This window comes from Impatiens glandulifera, unplaced genomic scaffold (assembly GCF_907164915.1).
Source record: "Impatiens glandulifera unplaced genomic scaffold, dImpGla2.1, whole genome shotgun sequence".
NCBI lineage: Eukaryota > Viridiplantae > Streptophyta > Magnoliopsida > Ericales > Balsaminaceae > Impatiens > Impatiens glandulifera.
In genome coordinates this window covers 112,649-137,582 of record NW_025919569.1, presented here as the reverse complement: position 1 = coordinate 137,582, position 24,934 = coordinate 112,649, and the positions used below count along the sequence as shown (strand labels likewise).

The 24,934-nt window shown below is 32.5% G+C and overlaps 2 protein-coding genes across 2 annotated transcripts; both read right to left on the bottom strand.

The window, feature by feature from the left end:
- Window positions 1-11,839: 11,839 nt before the first annotated feature.
- Window positions 11,840-17,062, bottom strand: LOC124918179. The gene is made up of 4 exons (XM_047458386.1): window positions 16,712-17,062; window positions 12,453-12,644; window positions 11,956-12,056; window positions 11,840-11,867 (listed from the first exon to the last, which is right to left on the bottom strand). The coding sequence occupies exons 1-4, from the start codon at window positions 17,060-17,062 to the stop codon at window positions 11,840-11,842; spliced, it is 672 nt and encodes a 223-aa protein (XP_047314342.1).
- A 1,238-nt stretch (window positions 17,063-18,300) lies between these two features.
- LOC124918178 lies at window positions 18,301-19,131 on the bottom strand. The gene is made up of 2 exons (XM_047458385.1): window positions 18,847-19,131; window positions 18,301-18,627 (listed from the first exon to the last, which is right to left on the bottom strand). The coding sequence occupies exons 1-2, from the start codon at window positions 19,129-19,131 to the stop codon at window positions 18,301-18,303; spliced, it is 612 nt and encodes a 203-aa protein (XP_047314341.1).
- Between the last annotated feature and the right edge of the window lie 5,803 nt (window positions 19,132-24,934).

The window sequence follows — 24,934 nt, the reverse complement described above, 5'->3', positions numbered from 1 at the left end:
TATACTAACTTGCTGAAACTTATGTTTTTGAAGTTCAAATTAGTACTTGAGTCGATGAGGATAAAATATGGTTCGTTGATCCTGAATTTAGAAGTGAACAATGTTAGGATCCAATTTTATGAAAACTTAAAGAGAATTTTTACATCGTTAGAAAATGTAAATTAATATCATTTGTAACATTTTTTGGTTGATACATTATATATGAAATGATTTGTAAATTAATACCATTTGTTTATATTGAAAATTAGTTAAAATGTTTTGTTGGTTAATACATTATATTGAAAATAGTTCATAATCTGAAGAAATTAATTGAAAATAGTCCATGATCAAGTGAAATGGTCCAAAACATGTACATGCTCTAGTTAAATGGTCCAGAACATTTCTATGTTTTGGAGAAATGTTCCGGAACATGTCCATGTTATGGAGAATTGTCTAGAACATGTCCATGTTCGGGAAGAAATGGTCTCAAACATGTCCATTTCTATGCAATAAACTTTTCCTTCACTTCTTTCACTACTTCAGTATTATGATCAGATTGTTCTACAATCTGTTGGAGCTCTTGCATCATTTGAGTAAGATAGTTATATCAATTTCTTTTAATGTCACCCATATCAGAATTATAAATGTTATTGATACTTTGATAACCTCTTTTCAAATCTTTACGTCAGCGGTCTAAGATTTAATTTTTTCGGTACCATATTCACCTTCATTCTTCTCAAAACTGCCAAAATATGTCTACACAACTCAAACATTTGACATTGAAAGTTTACGAAATATTTCCCCGTCGGGGTGAAATTTATCTTTACAGAAATATCTCTCCAATGTTCTCCATCATTACCTTGCACGGTCTCCGCCACTCCAAATGTAGTTGTTGTCCCATCATCTTCAAGTATGAAGGTATCGTAGAACATCAATCCTTTCACCTTATTATGGATCAACTTAAAAATGTCATTTTTAAATACACTCTGAAATTTTTTTCCAATGAATACCCACTCACAATTGGAATAGTCGAATTATATTAATGACAAAAAAAATCATTCTCTATGATCTCTTAAAGGCCTTGTCATATTGCTCATAAATTGTTTTAGGGAGGATTTAGAATGAACAAAGTCATAAAAAAAGCATTCATAGATTCACTTCTTTGAGATGTGGAGATGCCTGCCCAGAAGTGGCATTTAACATACACAATTATCTATTTTGCACGTTTTACGTGAAAGAAGTTCAACCAATAATTGTCTTACAACTGAAACTCTTCTATTATTATAAGACAACTATCTTCACACTACTCGATTGTAATTTAGTTATAGATAATGTTCTTGAATATATTTTTTATACTTTTATAATGAACATGTGCCATTATATGCCAAAGAAAAAATTGATGATGAGTGTTCAGAAAAACGTTATCAATTGCAATGTCCATTGATCGACATTGGTCAGTGATTATTATCCTCAGAGCACGTCAACCATTCTTTTAAATGCTAGATAAATGACTCTTAATCCTCACATGATAGTAAGCCACATCATAACAAATTTGATTGTCCCTGATGATTAACATTGACTAAGGAAGCAAATGGCATATCATAACGGTTTGTCAAATATGTTGTGTCAAATATGATGACATTCGAGAAGTACTCATATACAAACCTGCATCTTTATCAGCCCAAAAGACATTCTTTATTTAGTTTTCCTCGTACACATCATATAAATAAAAAAGTTTAAATATTTTCTTTGCATTCGGTAGAAATAATGACATAGCGCTTCGTCATCACCATTTTCTAACCGCAAACGCCTAGCTTGTGAAATATAGTTTATGTAGCTTCTCTCATTAAAAGTCATATTATCATATCTACTAGCTTCAACTACAATTGATTGATATATTTTTAAAAAAAGTAATTACAGCTTCGTCTTTTAAATCCGATCTTCTCTTCGCACTTGGATCTAGAACCTTGTGAGATCTAAGATGTCTCGACATTCTAGGACTCAATATATGTGTATGGTCATGGAAGACACTAGTTATCTCAACAACCCTTCATTTTGAACTGCACATTTATCTTAGCCTGATAGTTCGTTTTGGTAAAAGGTCTACATTGTAAAAAAATTTCCCCTTTATAGAACATGCACCACTTTTGATACAAGCGATGTAGAAGCACTTTTGTTTGCCATTTGGACCGTTCCTTGCTCCTAACATAGAAATGCCAAAGCCTTTTGAATGGGCATAGGAATTATAAAATTTGTGAAGGTCCTTTTCAGAAGGAAAGGCCATTCTAATACTGGGAATTTGAACATTGTGTATTTGAACTTCGTGATCCATGAAGCTAAAGAATAAGAGAAACTATATTAACAAAAATGATCATGTTAAGGACGAAATTGTATCGAATATGGTCGTGTTCTGGACGTAATGGTCTCAAACATGGTCATGTTCAAGACCACTTGGTCCCTAATATGGTCATGTTCGGGACCAATTATTCCATAATATGGCCATGTTCTGGACCATTTATGTTATGCCCAAGTGCATCTTTTCATATTATAGGAGGATAGTAGTGACAATGGCATATTATTTGATTTTCACCCTTATTTAATCACTTATAAATTATAGTTTAAAATTTTATTTAAATAAATAATACATGGACCTAATGTTACCATTAAGATCAGGAATATAAATTTTACTTGTCAATTATATGTGTGAAATGGCAATAGTCAAATCTATTATGTTTTCACGTGAAACCTAGTACGTTTGTTGTACGCCTAGCGTATGGGATTTTAGTGTGCATGACAAAGGAATATTCGTTCATGGTAGGGTAGAGAGTTATATGAAAATTTTGTCGTATTCAGCTGATGTGACACTCAGTTGATAACATAATCAGCTGTTGGATCAGTCTGCTGATGAAGTTGCTTAAGTGCCTATTGTTGTTGTTCAATAGATGAACTCTGATGTTGAGACGTATGCCTAGCTGTCTGCCCGCACTTTCTTCACAGCTCACTTATTGAAATGTCTGCCTGCACAATTCTTCAGACGACAAGTTTGATGAAGTTAGACGACATGCTTTTTCAGACCACGTCTGATGAAGTTAGACGACGTCTACTCGCGCACTTCTTTAGACTACCCGTTTGATGGAAGTTCAGACGTCTATCCGCGCACTTCTTCAGACTATAAGTCTGATGAAGTTAGACGACATCTTCTCGCGCACTTCTTCATACCACGTCTGATGACGTTAAACGACGTCTGCTTGTGAACTTCTTTAGACTACCCGTCTAATGGAAGTTCAGACTCTGTCTGCTCGCACACTTCTTTAGACTACCCGTCTGCTCGCGCTTGCTTCAGACCACGTCTGAAGACATACGTCTTATGAGCTGTGCCCGAAATAATAAAAATCCAATTATTATAAATTTGTACTAGGTGAGGTTCAAACCCACGATATTTATTATATAAAATGAACACTTAATCACTACACCACTTAAGAAGTTGATTTATTTATATATATTTATATAATTGATATAACTAACAACTATATATATATATATATATATATTTAAACTTAATTTTATCCATTCATTATCAAAACCATTTCATCAATCATCAAAATCAAGTATGTTAATTGTCCTAAATACATTAAGACCTTAATTTAACAATTTCTCCCTTTTTGATTATTTAAACTAAATTATCAAACCCAGGTGAGTTCATAATTTTATTACAATTCAACAATTTCTTCCTTTTTTATTATTTAAACTAAATTATCAAAATTAGACGAGTTCATAACTTAATCACAATTCAACAATTTCTTCCTTTTTAATTATTTAAACTAAATTATCAAAACCAGGTGAGTTCATAACTTAATCACAAGTCAATAAACCATTTTAAGAAACAGCCAACAATTCAAAATCCTTTAAGAACAGCCAACCCTAACAACCTTGAGGAAAAGCAAGCATCTAGCAGCTTAGGAAGGACATCCAGACTTAGTGAAGACCATTTATTTATCCAATTTTGAAATTAAGGCAAGTTTTTTTCTAACCCATACACACTTAGGTATTTCATGTAATTTTTGTATAATCTGCATATATGTTTGAATATCTTGATTTCATGACATAACATGGTTTTATGGACGAGCATAATTTATAAACATGTTTTTTCCCAAGTATGATAATGTTTATCATGTTTTACAAATATGAAAGGGTTATCATGATTTAAAAATATACACAACATTTATTAAACCCAAATCTTTATCAGTTATGCATATATGGTGATCCCTTATTAATGAACAAAAATTGATGGAAATGGGAGGAGGCTAGCAAGGATGAGCTCTGGTCAGCTGAATCCATAATACTGGCTGATTATTATGGAACCATAGTTTTTAACATTAGCTCTAGTTACTGCTGCCCAAACTAAAAGATGGTCCAAACAAGTCGAAGGCTTTTAGGGATGGACTCCTAATTGTGCCTAGCCAAAAACGGCTCAAACGGATTCCTTGTCTTCAGGATTAGCTGTGAATGGTCAAGGGTCAAAATAAGGCTCAAGATATAACTATAAAGACACCATGAAATCATTTCTCTAAACATGTCTTTGATGTTTATTGATAAGATAAAATTGTTCAAAATTTTTCTTAAACTTTTCCAAAAATTTTCGAAAAAATCTCCCAAGTTAATTTCCAAAAATTCGGCCAAATAATCTTTTAAAAACAAAACCGGCCTATATTTGCATCCTTACATAATTTTGAATATTTTAAATAAAATAATCAAAAATGGAGAAATTGTTAGATAAAATTGGACCGGTTAATAGAACTTAATAAAAACAAACTTCCTATGCAGGAACGGTCAAGCAACGCAACCGGTCAAGAAACACAACCGGCCAAGTCACTCAACCGGTTAAGAAACTCAATCGGTCAAGTAATCAAACCGACCAAAAACCTGACCGAACAAGAAAGACAAGATCGATCAAATCAGAAGGCCAGAATCACTAGATAGTCGGTCAAATCAGAAACTATGGAAAAACCGTAAGTGATCCGGTTAACATAAACAACCGACCAGCACAAATAGATACTTCGGGTATCTATTGAGAATGATACCGAAGGAACAGACTTAGTATTTCCATATTCATACAAGTCTGAGGACAGACTGCAGAAGACCGTCCTACAAGATCTTTCTACTTCAGGATAAATCAGAAAGACAATTTTCCAAGTACAGACAACTGTCCAACCGACAGTTTCCATATTGAGTAAAAGACAAACCTAGCCGGTTTGACCTACACTAGAGGACTAGACCGCCAGGTCTGAAGACTAGACCGTCAGGTCTGAATCACTGAACATCTGCTCAACCAATCAGATTCAAGGAAATGAAATGTGACCGTTGGCACATTTCACCTATAAAAGAAGGAGCTGAAGAGAAATAAAGGCGGGTTAAAGGTTCTGAATTTTGTACATCCCAAGTAAAAAAAATAGTGCTCCATCTCAAAAGCTTAAGAGTTTATTTGAAATGTATTTACAATTTTGGTTAAAATTGTACGAGTGTTATCGAGCAGGAAATAAGTCTCGATCGGATTGTGTTTGTATTCCTTAGTGAATATCCTTCTCGCGGTTTCGAGAGGAAGGGTTGACGTAGGAGTTTTATCTCCGAACATCCATAAAAAACCTGCCTTGTTATTTACTTTCCGCCTGCTTTACTTTCTAACCGATCTGCACTAACCTACTAATACCGCTCCAACCAACTCAACATCATCTAAACCGAATTACTAAGCTCCAAAACCAACCCAGTAATTTCAAACCTGTCTTATTAAAAACCGGTTCTGCCTATCTCGTGTGTGTGCTGCTTCAACCTGAAACAAACCACTTCCGCGCTTGAACTCAGTTCAAGGGTTTGTGACAGTTTGTGTAGTATTGAAACCCATGTGTTAATCTCTAACTGGATTAATCACCACCCTTTGAGTGAGACGCGCTAACCGGCCAGATCCCGGTCCGCCAGCCGCAACCTAGATCCTAACATTTATAAACTAATATTTTCTTTATAAAGGAAAAATACTTTTTATGCATATATACCTATTTTAAATGCAAAGCATTTCAGCATGTTTTAAATACTTAATTGTTTGCTGAGTCATTAGACTCATTATGCTTGTGTGGTGTAGTTATACAGTCCTATCTATTATGCACTTGAAAGATTGAGTCTTGGAGGGGATCAATCTGATGGAAATGAGTGTGGAAGGAGGGACCAAGATTGATAGGATTAACTTGTCTTTTTGTATATTCACTTATCATATATATTTGTATCTTTATATGGCTGCCTAATGGAGAATGTATATAAGACTGATTAAAATCATGATAGATGTGATGAAGTTTAACTTATCTTGTTGTAGCTTCTTTGGCTGTATTGAGAAGCATGTATATATATGAATTATATGTTAAACATGACCAGTATTATATGGCTTCCGCTAATGATATCAATGTTAATGGATCTAACTTTTTAAATAGTAGTTATAATATATGAGTAAGGATGTTTCAATTTCGTCTTGAACATGACTATATTTGGGAGCATGTTAGGATCGGGGGCGCCCTTGGAGGACCGGGGTATTTTCCGGTTTCAAGAAGGGTGACCGCTTACAACAACACACAACTCTTTTGGTGATAGTCCGGTTAGAGACTAAAACCTTTCTCAGCACTGCACAACCTGTCACAGACTCTTGAACCGGGTTCAAGGGCGGAAATGTCTGTTTCAGGTTGAAGCAACGAATGCGACTTTTTAGATGATGTTTTAGAAGGAGTAGGTTTTATGGATATGAGTGACCGGTTTTAGAAGTATGATTGGTTTTGAGGTTAAGGTGAAGTAAACAGGAAATGAAAGCAAGGAAAGAACACGAGACACGAAATTTGTTTATGGATGTTCGGAGCAAAACCCTCCTACGTCACCCCTTCTTCTCAGGTTATGAGAAGGATCTCCACTAACTCTTTAGAGTTACAATTACACTTCCGGTCGAGCCCAACTTCGCTACTCGCCGGTTACACCAAACTCACACTTTGATGTAATACAACACCACAACACAATAACACACACAGAGAACTTCCGGTTCTGAACACACCGGTTTTGGAATATAACACTTTATCTCTCTAGAATTTAATGCTTTGATGATTTGTTTTCGTAATCCGTCACTTGCATGCACTTGTATGTTTAATGAGGACGATCCGTCTTCCTTTTATAGCTGAAAGTAGCCAACGGTTACTTTCTTCTCTCTCTTGCGGATTGGTTGATCATTAGCACGCCTATTTGCAGAAGGGTTGCTTGCACGTTTCAACTTCCTCAACACCTGGCATTCATGCAGGTGACTCTGAGCATATGATGACATCGCCGGTTTTCAGATTGATACACGTGTTGAGCATCCGCTCCCGGCTGTCAGCATCGGATCAGCAAAACATCATTGCTTTCCTCGCATGCTTCTGATCGGATCTGATCTTCTTTTATTCTTTCAAGACACGTTTCTTCCGTCATGGTACGTCACTCTTGAGATTTGAATCTTCTGACTTTTGATCTGTACTGTCCGGTTTCTGTGTCTTGTGCATTATGATCCGGTTGGAGTGTAATCTTTTGTTCTTCGTTAACCGGTTGCTTTGAGAGGATGAAGCCGGTTCCTGTGATCTTTTAACTTGATCACTTGAGGCTGGTTTCTTTGGAGTAGTGGCAACCGGTTTTTGATACCTCAACCGGTTCCGGTTTGTTAAGTACCTGCACATGAAGATTAATCTCTGTTTAGTTTATTTGGCCGGTTCAAAAATTAATCTACTTAATTTTTCTATCAATTTCTCCCTTTTTGATTATTTAGAATAAATATTCAAAAATTGTAATGTGTGGCCGGTTAATAGTATGAGTTCAATTGCTTTGAGAGAAACGTGTTTGAAAAACATGAGTTTGATTTTTGATAAATGTATGTTTTGAAGAAAAATAAGTAAGATTTTTAAGAGAACTATGTTTGAAAAACATAAAAAAAATATGTTTGAAAAATATAGAGAGTAGCAAAGTAACTAAGTTCTGAAACACAGTAAAACATAATTGTTCAAAAATAATTATAGAAATAGAGTTTAAGGCTTGGATGGTCCCCCCTTGTGTTGCTCTTTTTCCAGCTCTTTTTCCAACCGTCTTCTTTCTTCTTCTTGCCTTGCTCTGTGTTCTCTAGCACGTCTGTCGGCATCGATCAGCACACCGGCCCATACACTTGAATGACCGGTGCTCTTATACCTAAGGTTGAAGTTAGAGCAAGCTGGCTTTGGCGGTGGAGGAGGTGGAACAGTCGAAGGTCTGAAGCTTGGAGTTGCTGTGGATTCTCTGGTTGTCCTTCTCTTCCGTCTGTTAAGTTCCTCCGGATCTTCTTCTTCTTCCTCATCAAGCGGTTCCGCATTTATCGCAGCCGGTGCGGCTGTTTTCTGTTCCGCCCGCTTCATCACGTTTTTAACGGCACTTCGTTTCTTCTTGTTCTTGTTCCTTGTGCTCATGGAGTGGGACGATTGACCCAGTACCTGTTCCTGGACGTTAGCCTGCTCCTCTTCATTGCATTGTTGGGCAAGCTCATGATCTTTATCTTCAAGTTCCTTCTGTAGCCGTTCTCTTTCAATCTCTTCTTCTTGCAATTTCCGTGCGGTTTCAGCATCCTTTTCGATTTGTGTTTGGGTTGAGCCGACTTGAACCTTGGACATTTCCCCGATTTGAATTGCCATTGCTTGCAGCATGTCCAAAAGTGGAGCGGTTGCGGCTTTGACAGACTCGGTAATCATGGCTTTAACTGTTGTTTGCATGGTTGTGTCCATCATGGTTTGTAGAGAATTTAACATCTTATCTTCAGCCACTGAAATTCTTTCGTCGGTTACTGCTTTAAAGTTCCCAAGGCATGAATCAGCTGTTTCCACCACTGCTTGCTTGATTTGATCTATGTCCAGAGCTTTGACCGGTTGAGAGGCTTCTTGTTCCAGGTTTTCAGAGGTGCCGGATGTTTCACCACTTATAAAGAAAGGCTTACTTTGAAATAACTCAGGATTGTTGAATTGACGTTGGCAACTTTTCCACCATTGCTTGTCAAGACGATCGAAATTTCGCACAAGTTGTTCTCGTAACCCAAGAAATCGTTCGGCCATCTTCATTTCAATCGGTTCTAGAAGGGTGACCGCTTACAACAACACACAACTCTTTTGGTGATAGTCCGGTTAGAGACTAAAACCTTTCTCAGCACTGCACAACCTGTCACAGACTCTTGAACCGGGTTCAAGGGCGGAAATGTCTGTTTCAGGTTGAAGCAACGAATGCGACTTTTTAGATGATGTTTTAGAAGGAGTAGGTTTTATGGATATGAGTGACCGGTTTTAGAAGTATGATTGGTTTTGAGGTTAAGGTGAAGTAAACAGGAAATGAAAGCAAGGAAAGAACACGAGACACGAAATTTGTTTATGGATGTTCGGAGCAAAACCCTCCTACGTCACCCCTTCTTCTCAGGTTATGAGAAGGATCTCCACTAACTCTTTAGAGTTACAATTACACTTCCGGTCGAGCCCAACTTCGCTACTCGCCGGTTACACCAAACTCACACTTTGATGTAATACAACACCACAACACAATAACACACACAGAGAACTTCCGGTTCTGAACACACCGGTTTTGGAATATAACACTTTATCTCTCTAGAATTTAATGCTTTGATGATTTGTTTTCGTAATCCGTCACTTGCATGCACTTGTATGTTTAATGAGGACGATCCGTCTTCCTTTTATAGCTGAAAGTAGCCAACGGTTACTTTCTTCTCTCTCTTGCGGATTGGTTGATCATTAGCACGCCTATTTGCAGAAGGGTTGCTTGCACGTTTCAACTTCCTCAACACCTGGCATTCATGCAGGTGACTCTGAGCATATGATGACATCGCCGGTTTTCAGATTGATACACGTGTTGAGCATCCGCTCCCGGCTGTCAGCATCGGATCAGCAAAACATCATTGCTTTCCTCGCATGCTTCTGATCGGATCTGATCTTCTTTTATTCTTTCAAGACACGTTTCTTCCGTCATGGTACGTCACTCTTGAGATTTGAATCTTCTGACTTTTGATCTGTACTGTCCGGTTTCTGTGTCTTGTGCATTATGATCCGGTTGGAGTGTAATCTTTTGTTCTTCGTTAACCGGTTGCTTTGAGAGGATGAAGCCGGTTCCTGTGATCTTTTAACTTGATCACTTGAGGCTGGTTTCTTTGGAGTAGTGGCAACCGGTTTTTGATACCTCAACCGGTTCGGTTTGTTAAGTACCTGCACATGAAGATTAATCTCTGTTTAGTTTATTTGGCCGGTTCAAAAATTAATCTACTTAATTTTTCTATCAGAGCATTTTATCCCAAACAGACCAATATTACTAATATTTCACCTCGGTTTATCAGACATTTCAGTATAGTTTAAGTTCAAAATAACATAACATTTTTGTTCGGTGGTCGTCTTCTTCGTAGTGGACTTCACAGTGGTCTTTTTCCGGTGTTCTTCGTAGTAGTCGTCTCTTAGGTCGTTGTATACATCGATTTGGGTTTCTCATTGAGAGAGAAATCTAAAGCTCGTACTTAATTTTGAGCTCTTTTTGATAGGAGAAGGCTATCATTTGATAATGGTCTGGCTATGATTTAATCAAAACTGAAAAAGAGTTCCCCTTTTATTTTTTTTTTATTTTTTTTTCTCCAACACCGTGGCTAAACAAATTAATTAGGAGATATATAAAATTATTAATATATATATATGATTGAAAATAATTAATTAGGAAATATAAATTAATAAATTAGTTATTATTATTTAAGATTTTTTGTATTATAATAGGAGTGAAAAATAAAATTGTTTGTATTATAATTAATTGGAAGAAAAATAATTAGTTATTATTAGTGAATTCATAATTATATATCTAAATATAAATAAATAATTATGTAATGTTTTTTATAAAAATAATTAATTAGACAATATACTTTATATATTATACTTTATATATGATTATTAGATAAATTAAATTTATAAAAGTTCAGATGAGAAAAAGTAATTAATAAATTATTATTATTTTAATTTTTTTTATTATAATAGGAGAGAGAAATAAAATTATTTATAATAAAAGATAATATATATATATATATATATATAATGGGATAAAAAAAATTAGTTATTAAAAGTGAATTCATAATTATACATATATATATATATATATTGATTATATATAAAAATAAATTATGTATTATATTATATATAAATATAAAATTTATTAATATATATATATATATATATATATATATAATGAGTGAAAAAATAAAATTTTAATTAATTAAGAGTTATAAGAGAGAAAGTAAATCATTGTGAAGATATATATATATATATATATAGATTTATTCATAAATTAATTAAATAATTATTTGGCACAAAATTGTATTCATTTATCTCGAATTAATTAAATTTTTTACTTAATTAAATTAAATAATTATTTTGAACAAATATTGTAATCATTTAAATCTTCAAATAATTAAAAATACACAAAATAATAAATAAAATAGATTAAAAAAAACAAAATTTTATGTTTACTTACAAAGTGTAAGAAATAAGAATCAAAACACAATTGATGAACAATACATGAGATCTTAGGTTAACATTATTTAAGAATTTCATAATCATTTAACATATAGTGTCAACCTAGAAAGAGGTAGAAACATTGACTATCAGGTCATTTGATGGATCGACATTTTCTTGATCTCGTCATAAAGAGAGACAAATCTCGTTATCTTTGAATTGAGACATGTCAAGTATGTCTTTCATGTTCATATTTGAATAGAATCTCTTCATCATTTTGTCAGGTTATGCTTATTATGCATTTCCTATCTTCTTGAGTCATAACTTCCAATACTAAAATACAAATATATCATGTAAGTAGATTAATTTCACTATATTTTATTTTATAAAAAATGGAAAAAAGAGATAATATATCACCTACCATGGGCTATCAAATTGGTTCTGAAGCAGTTCTATGGAAAGACCTTGAAAGTATTTGAACCCATCTATGTCTTCAATTTCAACATGTTCCATCCATGTTACCTGTCAATTAAAACATTAAATGGGAACCATTTCATTTTCAAATAATATTGTTTAATGGTGTACTTACATGAGAAACTCCAAGAGAGACATCCTTGATTAGTAGTGACATTAGCATTAAAAATAGCTTTATCGTCAATGAATTCCATTGATGATTTGCCTAGAAAGACACTACTAGTTTGATCGAATGAAGAAACAAGAATTGGTGGTAGTAAGTCTCGTATTATTGGGATAGGGATTCCCGTCATCGCAAGAGAATTACACGCATTATAGTACTGATTGGTCCCCCAATTGTACATGTACATACCCAATAAATTAAGAAATGTAAGTTAGAGTTTATAACCAATACATTAAGAATGAAATGAGTAAATAAATAAAAAGTAGAGTAATTAAACAAACCTTTTGCTTGAATTGAAAAATATCAGCTTGATGTTGTCTTATATTTGCAAGTTGCGCTTGTTCGATGGGAGTAAGAACCTTACAACCATGACACGAGTTCTCGTTTAACAACCGTTTCATTGAGAGACTCATGTCTTTTAACCTATTATTTTCTTCTCGGAGAGCAAGCCCTTGAACCTTTTCATTTTTTCCCTGAATATGTGGAAAGAAAATTTAGAGAAAGGGAGAGCAAACAATAAAAAAATATGATAACAACTATTGCATCTACATAAAGGATAAAAAGTAATAAAGCTAATGCTACAATTTATTTGTGAATTTTGATGCGCCAATCAATATCATTCTGAAAATAAGAAAGATATAATAATTATTTTTAAAACATACAAGTATATTGTAAAAATAGTTATAATACATCATACCTTGAGAATGGTCCTTTTGTTTTGGAACCAAAATTTCACTTGATCAAGAATAAGCCCAAGCTCAATTCCAATTATGTATCGATCCCGATCATTCGGATGGCGACATTCGACGAATTCTCTTCAATTTCAAAACTCATAAAAATTAAATGTCCATTTACATCTCCTTAGAAATGTAAAGGATAAATAAATTGAAAAACAAATAAATTAATATAATTCCTTAATTACATACCTTTGTAATTAAATTAATTCAAAATAAAGGGAAAATAATCAAAATTTGATAACTCATCGTATTTATAAGATAAACTAATTGAAAAGAGATTTATAACAAAAAAAAAAAAAGTAATTTAGATTTATAATAAAAATAATTGATGTTATCATATTAAATCATATAAATTTTTTCCTATTTTTTTTTAAGAATAAAACTATTAATTAATACCACAATTCACAATAATAACTAATAAATTGATAGTAATTACAGAATACTTTGATGTATTGTTAAAACCTCTTTGATTTAAAGTGAATAATTTCAAAATGAATAAAAAATAATGTTAAACAATTATACAAAATTATTATAAGAGAATTCGTATTAAAATAAAAATAGTAAGTTCTCATATTTAAAACTAAATTTGATTTAGAGTTGATGTATTCTCTTTTTCTTTAAAAACAAATAAGTTCAGCTTAACTATAAAAATATAAAAAACTAATTAGAAAAAAAAACAATACATCATATGAATCATACTTATTCTTACGTTTCAAACATTTGAGTCGGATACAGAGTATGTCCATAACAATTCTGATACAAAATTGACTTAGATCGCCTTCTTCGAGCTCGTGAAAATTCTAGAACATCACCATCATCCCTACTTGAAACCATTATTTTTTACTCTGATTTTATTTTAGGCCTTGAACATGGTTTCACTTTATATACTATTATTATTTTTAATAAAATATTTAATGATAAAAGAAACGAAAAAGGAAAAAAAAGATAAATATGAATCCCTTTAATGAAAGAAAAATATTAAAAAATAAAATATGGTAATATTACAACTAAGAAAGTTAATTATTATTTATCTGTTAAATTATACATGTATATCTAAAACATTTTTTAAGTTATTTATTAATACTACAGCTAAGAAAGATAAAAATGTAATTGACAATAATAATTATTTTATTTATCAAAATGACTTCAATTAATATTACCCTAAACTCTTTAACAGTAACTATATTTACCCATCAAATTTGTTAATTTTGATTATTATACTACAACTTACAAATATATACTTAAATATTTCAGTATTAACATGGATTATTTTCTTTAATATGAATAGGAATTTCCTTGAAGAACATATTTATATATTTTCAAATAATTTCAAAATCATTGTTAAAGCAAGAGTATGTACCAAAAATAGTTAAATATAAGTTATAACAAAATTAAAATACTTAATTTATGTAATTATAACAAAATTTTATTTAAAATACTGATTTTGGATTAATTGTGTCTTATTAATTAATAATTATGCTTTTATAGTATAATAGTAAATATTTCAAATAATGATTAGATATATTTCTAGTAGAAATTCATTTATTTGGGTATTACAATTTAGGTATATATTATTTGATGAAATAATTCACAATTAATTTTTTTATGTATGTGCTTGAAATATTTCAAATATTAAATATTATATTTTTATTGGTTTTACAAAGTCTTTTATGTGATATAATAAATAACATAATTATTTTTTAATATAAATTAATATATACCAAGATTACATAATCTATTTAAAGTGAAAAGTAAGATTGCTCATATCTTCTAAATCTTCTATACATTGTCTAAATTAGTAAGGAGCAAGACTTTTGATTTTTTTTAATTTTTTAATTTAATATTATATAAAATATAACTAATTTATATAAGATGCAAATAATTATTTTATTATGTCATACAAATTATTGTAATTGAATTTATGACTTAATAAAAGTATGCATACTAACAGTCACGTAACAAGGCCTGGTTCTGGGTTATTTTAAAAATTCAAATAAAATTAATTTTTAATTAAGCACTTAATAATAATTAAGTCACTTATTTTATTAATCAAATATTAAAATATTCTATATTTTAAATTATTATTTTTTATTTTATTTATATATATCAATACATTTTAAATTTTTTTATATAAAAAATAATCATTATTTCCTCCAAATTATAACTAACATTTTTTTTCTATATTAAATTAAAAAAAAAACAAGAAGACACCCAAATGAAATGAAATAGATGACTAGTTGGTTTGGATGGATCCATGTGAAAAATATTTTCATATCATTAACACCATGGGGATGAGGTTATAATTAGTTTTATGTAATTTTTATTTATTTTTATTTTTTTTAACCCTTTTAAATAATATTAATAAATATAATATATTTTTATTTTCTATTATATTAGAAAAAAATTTACTTTTAAATGAGTTTAATTTTTTAAAATTTTATGTTGATTTTCTTTGGAATAAATTAAAAAATAAATAACGAAAGCGTGCCTCTGATATAAATCTTATTCAATTTTTTAGCTTGCATATACTATTAATCAAAATTTCAGGCATAGAAACACAAAATAATTTGGGAAATTTGATGAAATGACCATAAAAATAACTTTAAATGTGCTAGTGACCAGCGCATAAATTAAATTGCGCAAATAACCACTTCAAAATATTCTGACGAGATTATTCTCGTCTCACGCGAAGGGCATGATCATCACACGAAAGGCAGAATCGTCACGCGATAGGGTAGGATCGTCACGCAGAGGGTAGGATCGTCACGCGAAAGGACGATCATTATGGAATTTTCACATTACTTCCCTTCGCGTGACGATCCTCCCCTTTGCGTTACGCGAAGAGAATATTTTCGTCAAATTTTTTTTAAGTGGTTACCACCGAAATTTAATGTATGCGTTGGTCACCAGTGCATTTAACCCTTCTTTTAGGGTCATTTCGTCAAATTTCCTAATAATTCTATATTATTCGACTATTTTATCTTTAAAATATCTCATATGGATTCAAGAAATGTCATCATTTATATATATAAATATATATATATATATTATAAATAAAAATAAACTAAAATTTTCAAACTAAAATATGAGAAATGATAAGTAGAGAAATTGTAAAAAGGAACGATACAATTTGATTGATTAAAAAAAACTTTTTTCTCTTTGAACTATTTCCTTTTCCAATAAATAATATGATCCCACATAATTTTTTTCCATGTAATTCCCCAATTTCTCTACCCTATCATTCCATTTTAAAATATTAAGTTTATTATGTAGAAATATTTAAGCTGTATTATTATATTTTATGATTTAAAAGAAATAACATTTACAAATATTAGATATCAAATTGGTATCTTTATAAAGTTTTTTTTAGAGTTTTTATTATTTAAAGCTAGTATTTATTATTTTATTTTTATATTTTTTTTGTTACATAAAAATGTAATGTAAAAAATAAATAAAATAATAAAAAATTTCTCTTTTATCTTTTTTTGTCCTGATTTTTTTTTATTTCTTGCTAGTCACTAGCATTCTTCGTTTGATCACAAGTGAGGTTGGGCCAATACTCTTCTTAGTCGCGGGCTTCTAGCGTCGGTCGCGAGGTTCTCAGTCTCGACCTTATTGTTGTCGACATAGAGGGTTACCGGTCTCGACTCGCATCCGAGCACCTCGCTGAACAAGTTTCTCAGGTAAAGTTCTTGGCACGACGTTGTAGTAGCTACCATAAACTCCGCCTCACATGAAGATAAAACAATAGTTCGTTGCTTCTGAGATTGTCAGGTGATTAGATTCCCGTTGAGATAAAACACCATCCCTCTAGTACTTTTTATATCGTTTGTGTCACCGACTAGGTCGTTGTCAGTAAAACCAACGAGTTCTTCAACTTCTCGTCCTCTTTTTAACTTAATCCCATAACTCGTCATTCCATTCACGTAACGAAAAATGTGTTTTACTACTTGTTGGCGTAGAGTGGTAGGTTTCTCCATGTATCGACTAATTATGCCAACTGCATAAGAGATATCGGGTCGAGTGTGCGTCAAGTACCTAAGACTCCCGATGATACGCCTATACTCCTTTAGATCCACTAAGCTTCCTTCCACATCCTTTTTGAGCTGCAACATTTTTTCCATAGGATACTTGCTCGAGTTACAATCCTCCATTGCAAACTGTTTAATACCTTCTTCGTATAAGCTTCATGCTTCACCTCGATGTTATCTTTCTTTTGGTCCGCCTCGATACTAAGATAGTACGATAGTAACCCGAGATCACTCATCTCGAACTCCTTCATCATTTATTTTTTGAACTCCTCAACACCCTTGATGCTTGATCCTATCACAATCAAGTCGTCGACGTATACGTCAACAATGAGTTCTTCTTCCCCATGGTTTCATGTGTACACAACCTGCTCTTGAGAACACTTCACGAAACCGAGACTCCTCATTCTCTTGTTGAGGCAAGTGTTCCACGCCTTGGTGCTTGACGTAGTCCGTAGAGTGCCTTATATAACTTGTAAACCTTGTGCTCTTTATTCTTGGTGATGAAACCTTCAGATTGAGTGGAATAAACTTTTTCTTCGATGTCACTATTGAAAAATGTTGATTTAACATCCAAGTGGTGACCTACGATGGCAAGAATTAGCCTGACTGTGTCAAGTTTCGCCACTGGTGCAAAGTACTCAAAATCATCGTTTGACTTCTACACATAGCGTTTTGCTACCAATCTCGCTTTTTGCTTGAGGATGTTGTCTTTGCTATCTTTTTTCAACTTAAAAAGACACTTTAACCCGATGATCTTGTATATCAGGTGGTAAGTCGGTGATCTCCTATGTCTTATTCTTCCTAATAGACTTGAGCTCTTTGTTCATAGACTCATTCCACGAATCTTCTACTACCGCCTCGTGATATGTTGTTGGTTCGTCGGTGGTGAGCAACATCAATGCATCAAGATCCATCTTTACTAGTGGTGTCTCCACATAGACATCTCGTAGGATTCCGAACTCTGAATAATTTTGTACGAGCTTGTTGTTGTCTTTGCATCAGTCCCACTTCTTCTTCTCCTCGAATACGGCATCTCTGCTCACATAGATTTCTCTGTAAGATGAATTAAAAAACTTGTGCGCCTTGCTTTCGTCTTTGAACTTCGCATTTTCAGTAATTTTCTCGTCGAGCTCATAAAGCTTCTCTCGATGGCCCTTTATATGGTTGTTTGCTCCATTATCAAGGTACCACAAATCAGTGTGATTACACTCATCGTCACTTGCGAGGAGTTTCTCCATGAATTTTTCTTCATTGAACAACACCACCTTTGGTTCTTCCTTGGACGGTTCTTGCATGAACTCTTCAAGGATTGTCTTCTCGTCTCTCTCAGCAAACATTAATACTAGCTCCTCGTCATAAAACTAAGTGAGGTTTGCATAATCGTCTTCCGAAAAAGATTTCTTCACTACCAAAACAAACATTAATGTTGGCTCCTCCTCATAGAAGTTAGAGAGGTTTGCCTCATCGTCAGACCTTTTGTTAGGGAACTCATACGCGTAGTGCCCGTACTGTTGACAAGTGTAACACTTACATATGCTCTCGTCTTTGTGGGACTTGGTGTCTTCTTGTCGAGGTGAGCTTTCTGTATGACCACTCCCTTGACCTTGCCCTTTTCCACGACCTCGATTATCTCCACCATTGCCGCTGCGACTTGCCGATCTAGAAGAAAATTTGGCTTCTCCATTTTTCTTCAATCGTGACATTCATTCATCATGCGTGAGTAATAGGTTCTCCTCCTTTTGGTCTTCATAGCCGTGAAGTCTCTTCTCGTGGACTTTAGGATGACCGACGATCTCCTCGACGATCATATTCTTGAGGTCACCAAATTACTCGATCGTTGTAACGATCTGCATGTATATTAGTGATAAGGCTCTAAGGAACTTCTTGACGACAAAGATCTCCTCCACCTTCTCTCCCAACGAGCTAATACCAGTCACAATAGATATCAATTTCATTGATAAATCATCCACCAATTCCCCATTCTTCATGCGAATCGCCTCGAATTGTGTCTTCAAGGTTTTCACTTTTGCCTCCATGACTCTCTCCACTCCAACATGCATTATCTTTAGCATCTCCAATGCTAGCTTGGTAGAATCATTCTCAGTCACCATGAGAAGAACGTTCTGAGGGAGTGCTTGATAGATGGAATCGAGAGCAATTCTGTCCATCCATTCGTCGTCATTGTCGAGCATCACGGTTTCACACACTCCTTGCGCTTGTAAGTTTACACGTATCTTCAATGCCCACACCGAGTAGTTACTCTTCGTGAGTAACGGATAAGAGAGCGTCACATTCCATTCTCTTCAAATTTTCATTGTTGTCGCATCTCTGGTTGATATTATCGATGCCATGTTCTTCAATCTAGCTCTGATACCAAATGTTCGATTTTGACTATTGGATCTTTGAAGAATGATTACGAAGAAAGAAAATGCTGGAAAACTGGGAAGGACATTAAGATTTGTTGAAGAGGAAAAAGTCTTACTATTCTCAAGTGTTATGTATTAACCTTTACAAACAACCATTATAAAGGAGTAATTAGTTAAAAACCCTAAATTACTTATAAATACAGGCCTAAGCCCATTAATAATTAAATAAACCCTAATTGTATAAAAGACAATAAATACCTACAACATTCCATTTTTAAACAATCAATGCTTAAACATACACCCTCCATCTTGAATCTTTTGATTTTTTTTCTTCCCATCTCAACAAAAACCCTAATTTGAACTTGTGCATAACAACAATGGCTGCTACTATCTTCCTCCTTCTCGCGGCTATGTCACTATCTTCCTCCTTTGACCGGCTGACTCGTTGATTTCCAAGTTGGAAAAGTTCAAGGCATGTTTGATTTTTGTCCTCTTTCTTTTTCTACAAAATAAATAAACTATATTAATTATAAAATAATTAATTTTAAATACGTCTTAAACGGGTTCTTGTATGAAAAACAAATAGAAAGGATATTATCATCAGGGTCATTCATATCTTTACCATACATTCCCTATTCAATTCCCTATTCATTGTGGGTTGGTTATTCGTTAGCATGTGTGTCGCGTCTATTTGTGTATTGAAAAACAATAAAAAGACTCGGGCTTCTATTAAATCAAGTAATAGGTTTAAAGAAGTAGTGTCAAATATGCCCCTAGAAGGATCAGAAGTAGTCCGGGCTGTAATTGTACATACCGAATGTGAAAATTTAAACACATGACCACGAGGACACAAGTCCTTGATACATAAAAGAATTGTAAAAATGTTGATTGAGTTTTTAATATTTTATTTCAAAATATTATAAACTACCCAGGATAACCTTTGATGTTTGAACACAATAATATTTGTAATGTTAATTTTTTATTATCATATATAATTTTTTTACGTATTTTAACCTTATAATATGTACGTGGTGTCATTTTAATAATTTAAAATATTAATTTTGTAATTTGAGATGGTGCACAAATACACTTAGATTAGCCGATATTTACATTTATTTTAAAGCATTTTAAACTTTTATCGACAACCTATTTAGTGTCTAATTGCGGCGTATAATTTAATTTTTTGTATTATTTAAATTGAGTTAATGTAAATGTCGCAGCATATATTACTAGCTTATAAAATAACGTGGTTGATTCACTTGTGTGGTGCTTAGAATCAATTTTGGGACGAGAATAGTTGGCTGGCTGGAGATGCAAGTTGGCAATAGATGTGGATTATTAGTATGGGATATGTTTAAGAAAATTAAATGAGAAGAGAAGCTAGAGTTGGTGAGAGAATATGATATATACATGAGCTACCTAGTGTTCTTCCATTACATTATAATAGTGTTGAGAATCTAACTGAGTATATAATCTATTAGTGAATATTTTATAGTTACAATTTAATAAATTTATTCGAGTTGGCATAATAGACTAAGGCCAAAAATAAAAATGAAAATAAGTTTAAAGGGTGAAATAGAAAGAAAATGAAATAGAATAGCAAATAACAAAATATTAAAACAAATAGTTTCTTGATCTGGTTATTTTGATGCTTTCACCTGTCTCCTCCTAGACCGTTCAATATTTATTTCAGTCACCTTTAGTAACAATGCCTTTCTCTTCAGAAATGCAACTACCCCGACTAATTTAGACCGATCTCTTTCGACGTTGACCTCATTGAAGCAACAACTCCGGATGTTGATACCCCATAGCTTCTACATCTTCTCACAAATTTTCTTCCTCTTCTCTACCAACCCATTTGACTTGTACGTAGGCATGGAAAATTTCCAGTTCTCGGGGCACCCGAACCAGACCCTAACCAAATCGGACCCGAAGTTGTTCCGAAAAATCGGGTCCATGTTTGACCCGAACTTGACCGGTTCCGACCCGATGGGTACCCGACCCGGACTCAATTTTAAAATTAGAAATTCATAATTTATTTTTTATTTTTAAAATTTTTTTTAATCTATTTATTTTTTTTTTATCTAATTAATCATTTATTATTGATTTTCACCTTTTTAAAGTATTCTTTTTATTCTTTTTACCCCTTTTAAAATAAGATAAATAAAAATTAATTTTAAACAATCCTATACACAAATTTAAAGAAAACTAATAAATGTTACATCTATATTTATTTGTTCTAGTGAACTAGAAATTCATAATTTCAATACATAATACATAACTAGCTTAACACTTAAAAAATCTATTTTATTTTTTATTTTTTTTAAAAAAAGTCCAGCAATAACATAAAAGATATATAAAAAAATGGGACAAAGAAGATATATATATATATATATATATATATATATATATATATATATATATATATATATATATATATATATATATATATATATATATATATATCCAAAATATATATGGTTCTACTATTTTGGTACAAAATTACATATCTATCTAATATAGCATAGTCCATTTTTTCACACCAATAGATTCAATATCAATTTTAACAAACAAAATGTTAGATCTAACCCAAATAAAATATATATCTCCAAAATATATCAAATTCAAAATACTAGATCTAACCCCAAACAAAATTATAGATCTCCAAAATATATCAAATTCAAAATACTAGATCTAACCCAAGCAAAATAATAGATCTCCAAAATATATCAAATTCAAAAGACATTTCCTAAAAAATATTTCCAATTTTTGAAATCTTCATTCTACAATCCTCTCTTCAACGTCATCTACATCAGTAAGAGCTCAAAAATAATTAGCTAAAAATATTTACAAATTATGATCGGAAATGATAAAATCATACCGAAATCTTTATCACAATCTAGGTCCAAATCTATATATGTGTCCATGAACGATGTTTCATTAGGAGGTTCACATACACATTATTAATAAAAAAATTGAATAATAATAAGAAAAGAGAATAAGACTTTATTATATTTTAAAATATTATTAACAATACATAATAACAACCTTTTTGCATACATTAGAGCCTCTACCATTTCCACATTAAGCGTACTCCGATGAGTACCAATAATTCTACCACTAGTACTAAACGCAGACTCTGAAGCAACTGTTGACACTGAAATTGGCAAAAAATCTTTTGCAATTGCTCGTAACGTGGTATATTTAAAGTTACCATTCTAATAAGCGAGAACATCAATATTCATTGTTGTTGGAAGCAATTTTTCCTCCAAATACATATCTAGCACATATTTTATTTGTGTGCTCATATATTCGTCGCTCTCCTAAAAGCTAGTAAAGATAATTAGTATTCATTGACCGGAGAATATTTATTTCACTCTTGGTCAGTGGGGCATTGAAAATATTATTTGTATATTCTTTCAACAAATGATAAAACTTTTGACGCACTTCATTTAACTTTGTTTTCCATTCACTTGGGTAGAAACGTGTAAAATAATATTAAACCAACTTTAATTTATTCCTCGGATCCAGAATACAAGCAACATCCATCAAGATATGTGTATCTAACCGATATTTGTTAGACTTTGACATCATTAAAATTTTCATATCTTGAATCTTTTCAATAGGAGACTCTATTCTAGTAGCGAAAGTCAGTTTAATCTCACATATTTTAGAAAAACATATATTCGACGTAGGATATTTTGTTGAAGAAAACAGATCAGTCGCATTGAAAAGTAGTTCAAATCTTTCACATAATTCTTGGGCAAGATCTCATTCATTATCTGTTAGCTCGTGATTGTATTGTCTATCATGAAGAGAGCATAAAAAAACAACTTATATTGCGAAACAGTTCTTAGCATGAAAAAAGTTGAATTACATCGAGTTGGACAATCAAGAGACAATTTATTACCCATGTGAATTCCAAGTGTCCTTGTATTATCTTCAAATTTCTCTATCCTTCTAGGCGAAGCCAACCAATACCAAATCTTTGGCTTAATTAAATTAAATAATTATTTTAGACAAATGTTATAACCATTTAAATTCCCTAATAATTAAAAATAAATCCATAAAATACACAAAATAAAAATAAAATAGACAAAAACAAATTTTTATGTCTATTTATAATTTAGTGTATTATGTAGGTTTATATAAAAATAAAGAGAAGAAGTACTTAAATCATTTGGCTTAAATCAAATCCGACCTAAATCTCGATCCAATCAACACTTGCCGCCATAAGGTTAACGCCTAACAAAAGGCTAAGGCACAAAATTCCCTAGTTAGACAGAACGTCCAGTGCCCAAACAAATACCGAAGACAACGTCATTTCTCTTAGTTCGTCTTCTTCCACATGACACCCGGATAAGAACAAGCCGAAATCGTTGATTTTTCAAAAATTGGAACTTGCTCGATCCCTTAAACAAATGATGAAATTCATAAAGAAAAATGACTACAATACCAACATAATTATTTTTCCTATAATCTTATTATAAATCTTTGTCTAAATAGATATAAAAAGATAGAATTCAGTTAATCAAGACAAAAGCCAGTAATATTGTTTTTGACTAATTAAGATTATCCAAAAGGATAAGACCAACCTCTCATATCTTAATTCAACTTCTAAAAAAAATAGGCCATAAATTTTTTTAAGCTTTTCAGGTTTTAGAAATTTTCATGTATACGCTATAAGCTCGGTTTTGATTCAATAAAAAGATTTAACAAGTGTTTAATAATTTTCTCCAACTAATTGTAGGATATTATTAATTTAGGAATTCATGTTATAAATTAACGGTTAGAAATCCTGTTTTTGAAAATATAGAAAATATATTGTTGGACTATTGGAATTTTGATGATGAATGTATATGAAACTCTATTTATGCGTCTAATTGATTTTGGTGCAGGTGTATCGAAAATAGATTATATTAGACTTGGTCTTAATGAGGTTCATTAGACCGATTTGAGATGCAGTCTAACTAGCGGAGTTAGACGTGTAATCTAACTAGCGGAGTTAGACGTGTAGTCTAACTAGAGGAGTTAGACGTGCATTCTAAATAGTGAGAGTTAGACGTGCAGTTTAACTAGCAGAGTTAGACGTGCAATCTAACTAGCGGAGTTAGACGTGTAGTCTAAATAGTGAGAGTTAGACGTGCAGTCTAACTAGCGGAGTTATACGTGCAATCTAACTAGCGGAGTTAGACGTGCAGTCTAACTAGTGAAGTTAGACGTGCAATCTAACACACGAAGTTAGATGTGCAGTCTAACTAGGGAGAGTTAGACGTGCAGTCTAACTAGTGAGAGTTAGACGTGTAGTCTAACTAGTGAGAGTTAGACGTGCAGTCTAACTAGTGAGAGTTAGACGTGCAGTCTAACTAGCAGAGTTAGACGTGGAGTCTAACTCCTTCAGATTAGTTAGAAGGGATGTACAGTTAGACGTGCAGTCTAACTCCTTCAGATTAGTCTGAAGTGAATTGTAATTAAACGTGAAGTCTAATCCCAGTAGACCAGGTAGTCTAATGGTGATGCCATTAGACGGGGGCGTCTAATTTCATTAGACGAGGTCGTCTAAGGGAAAAACGTCTAATGTTAGGCTTAAGTAATTTCTTGAAGCTAGTACCCGTCTCCCCACGATCAA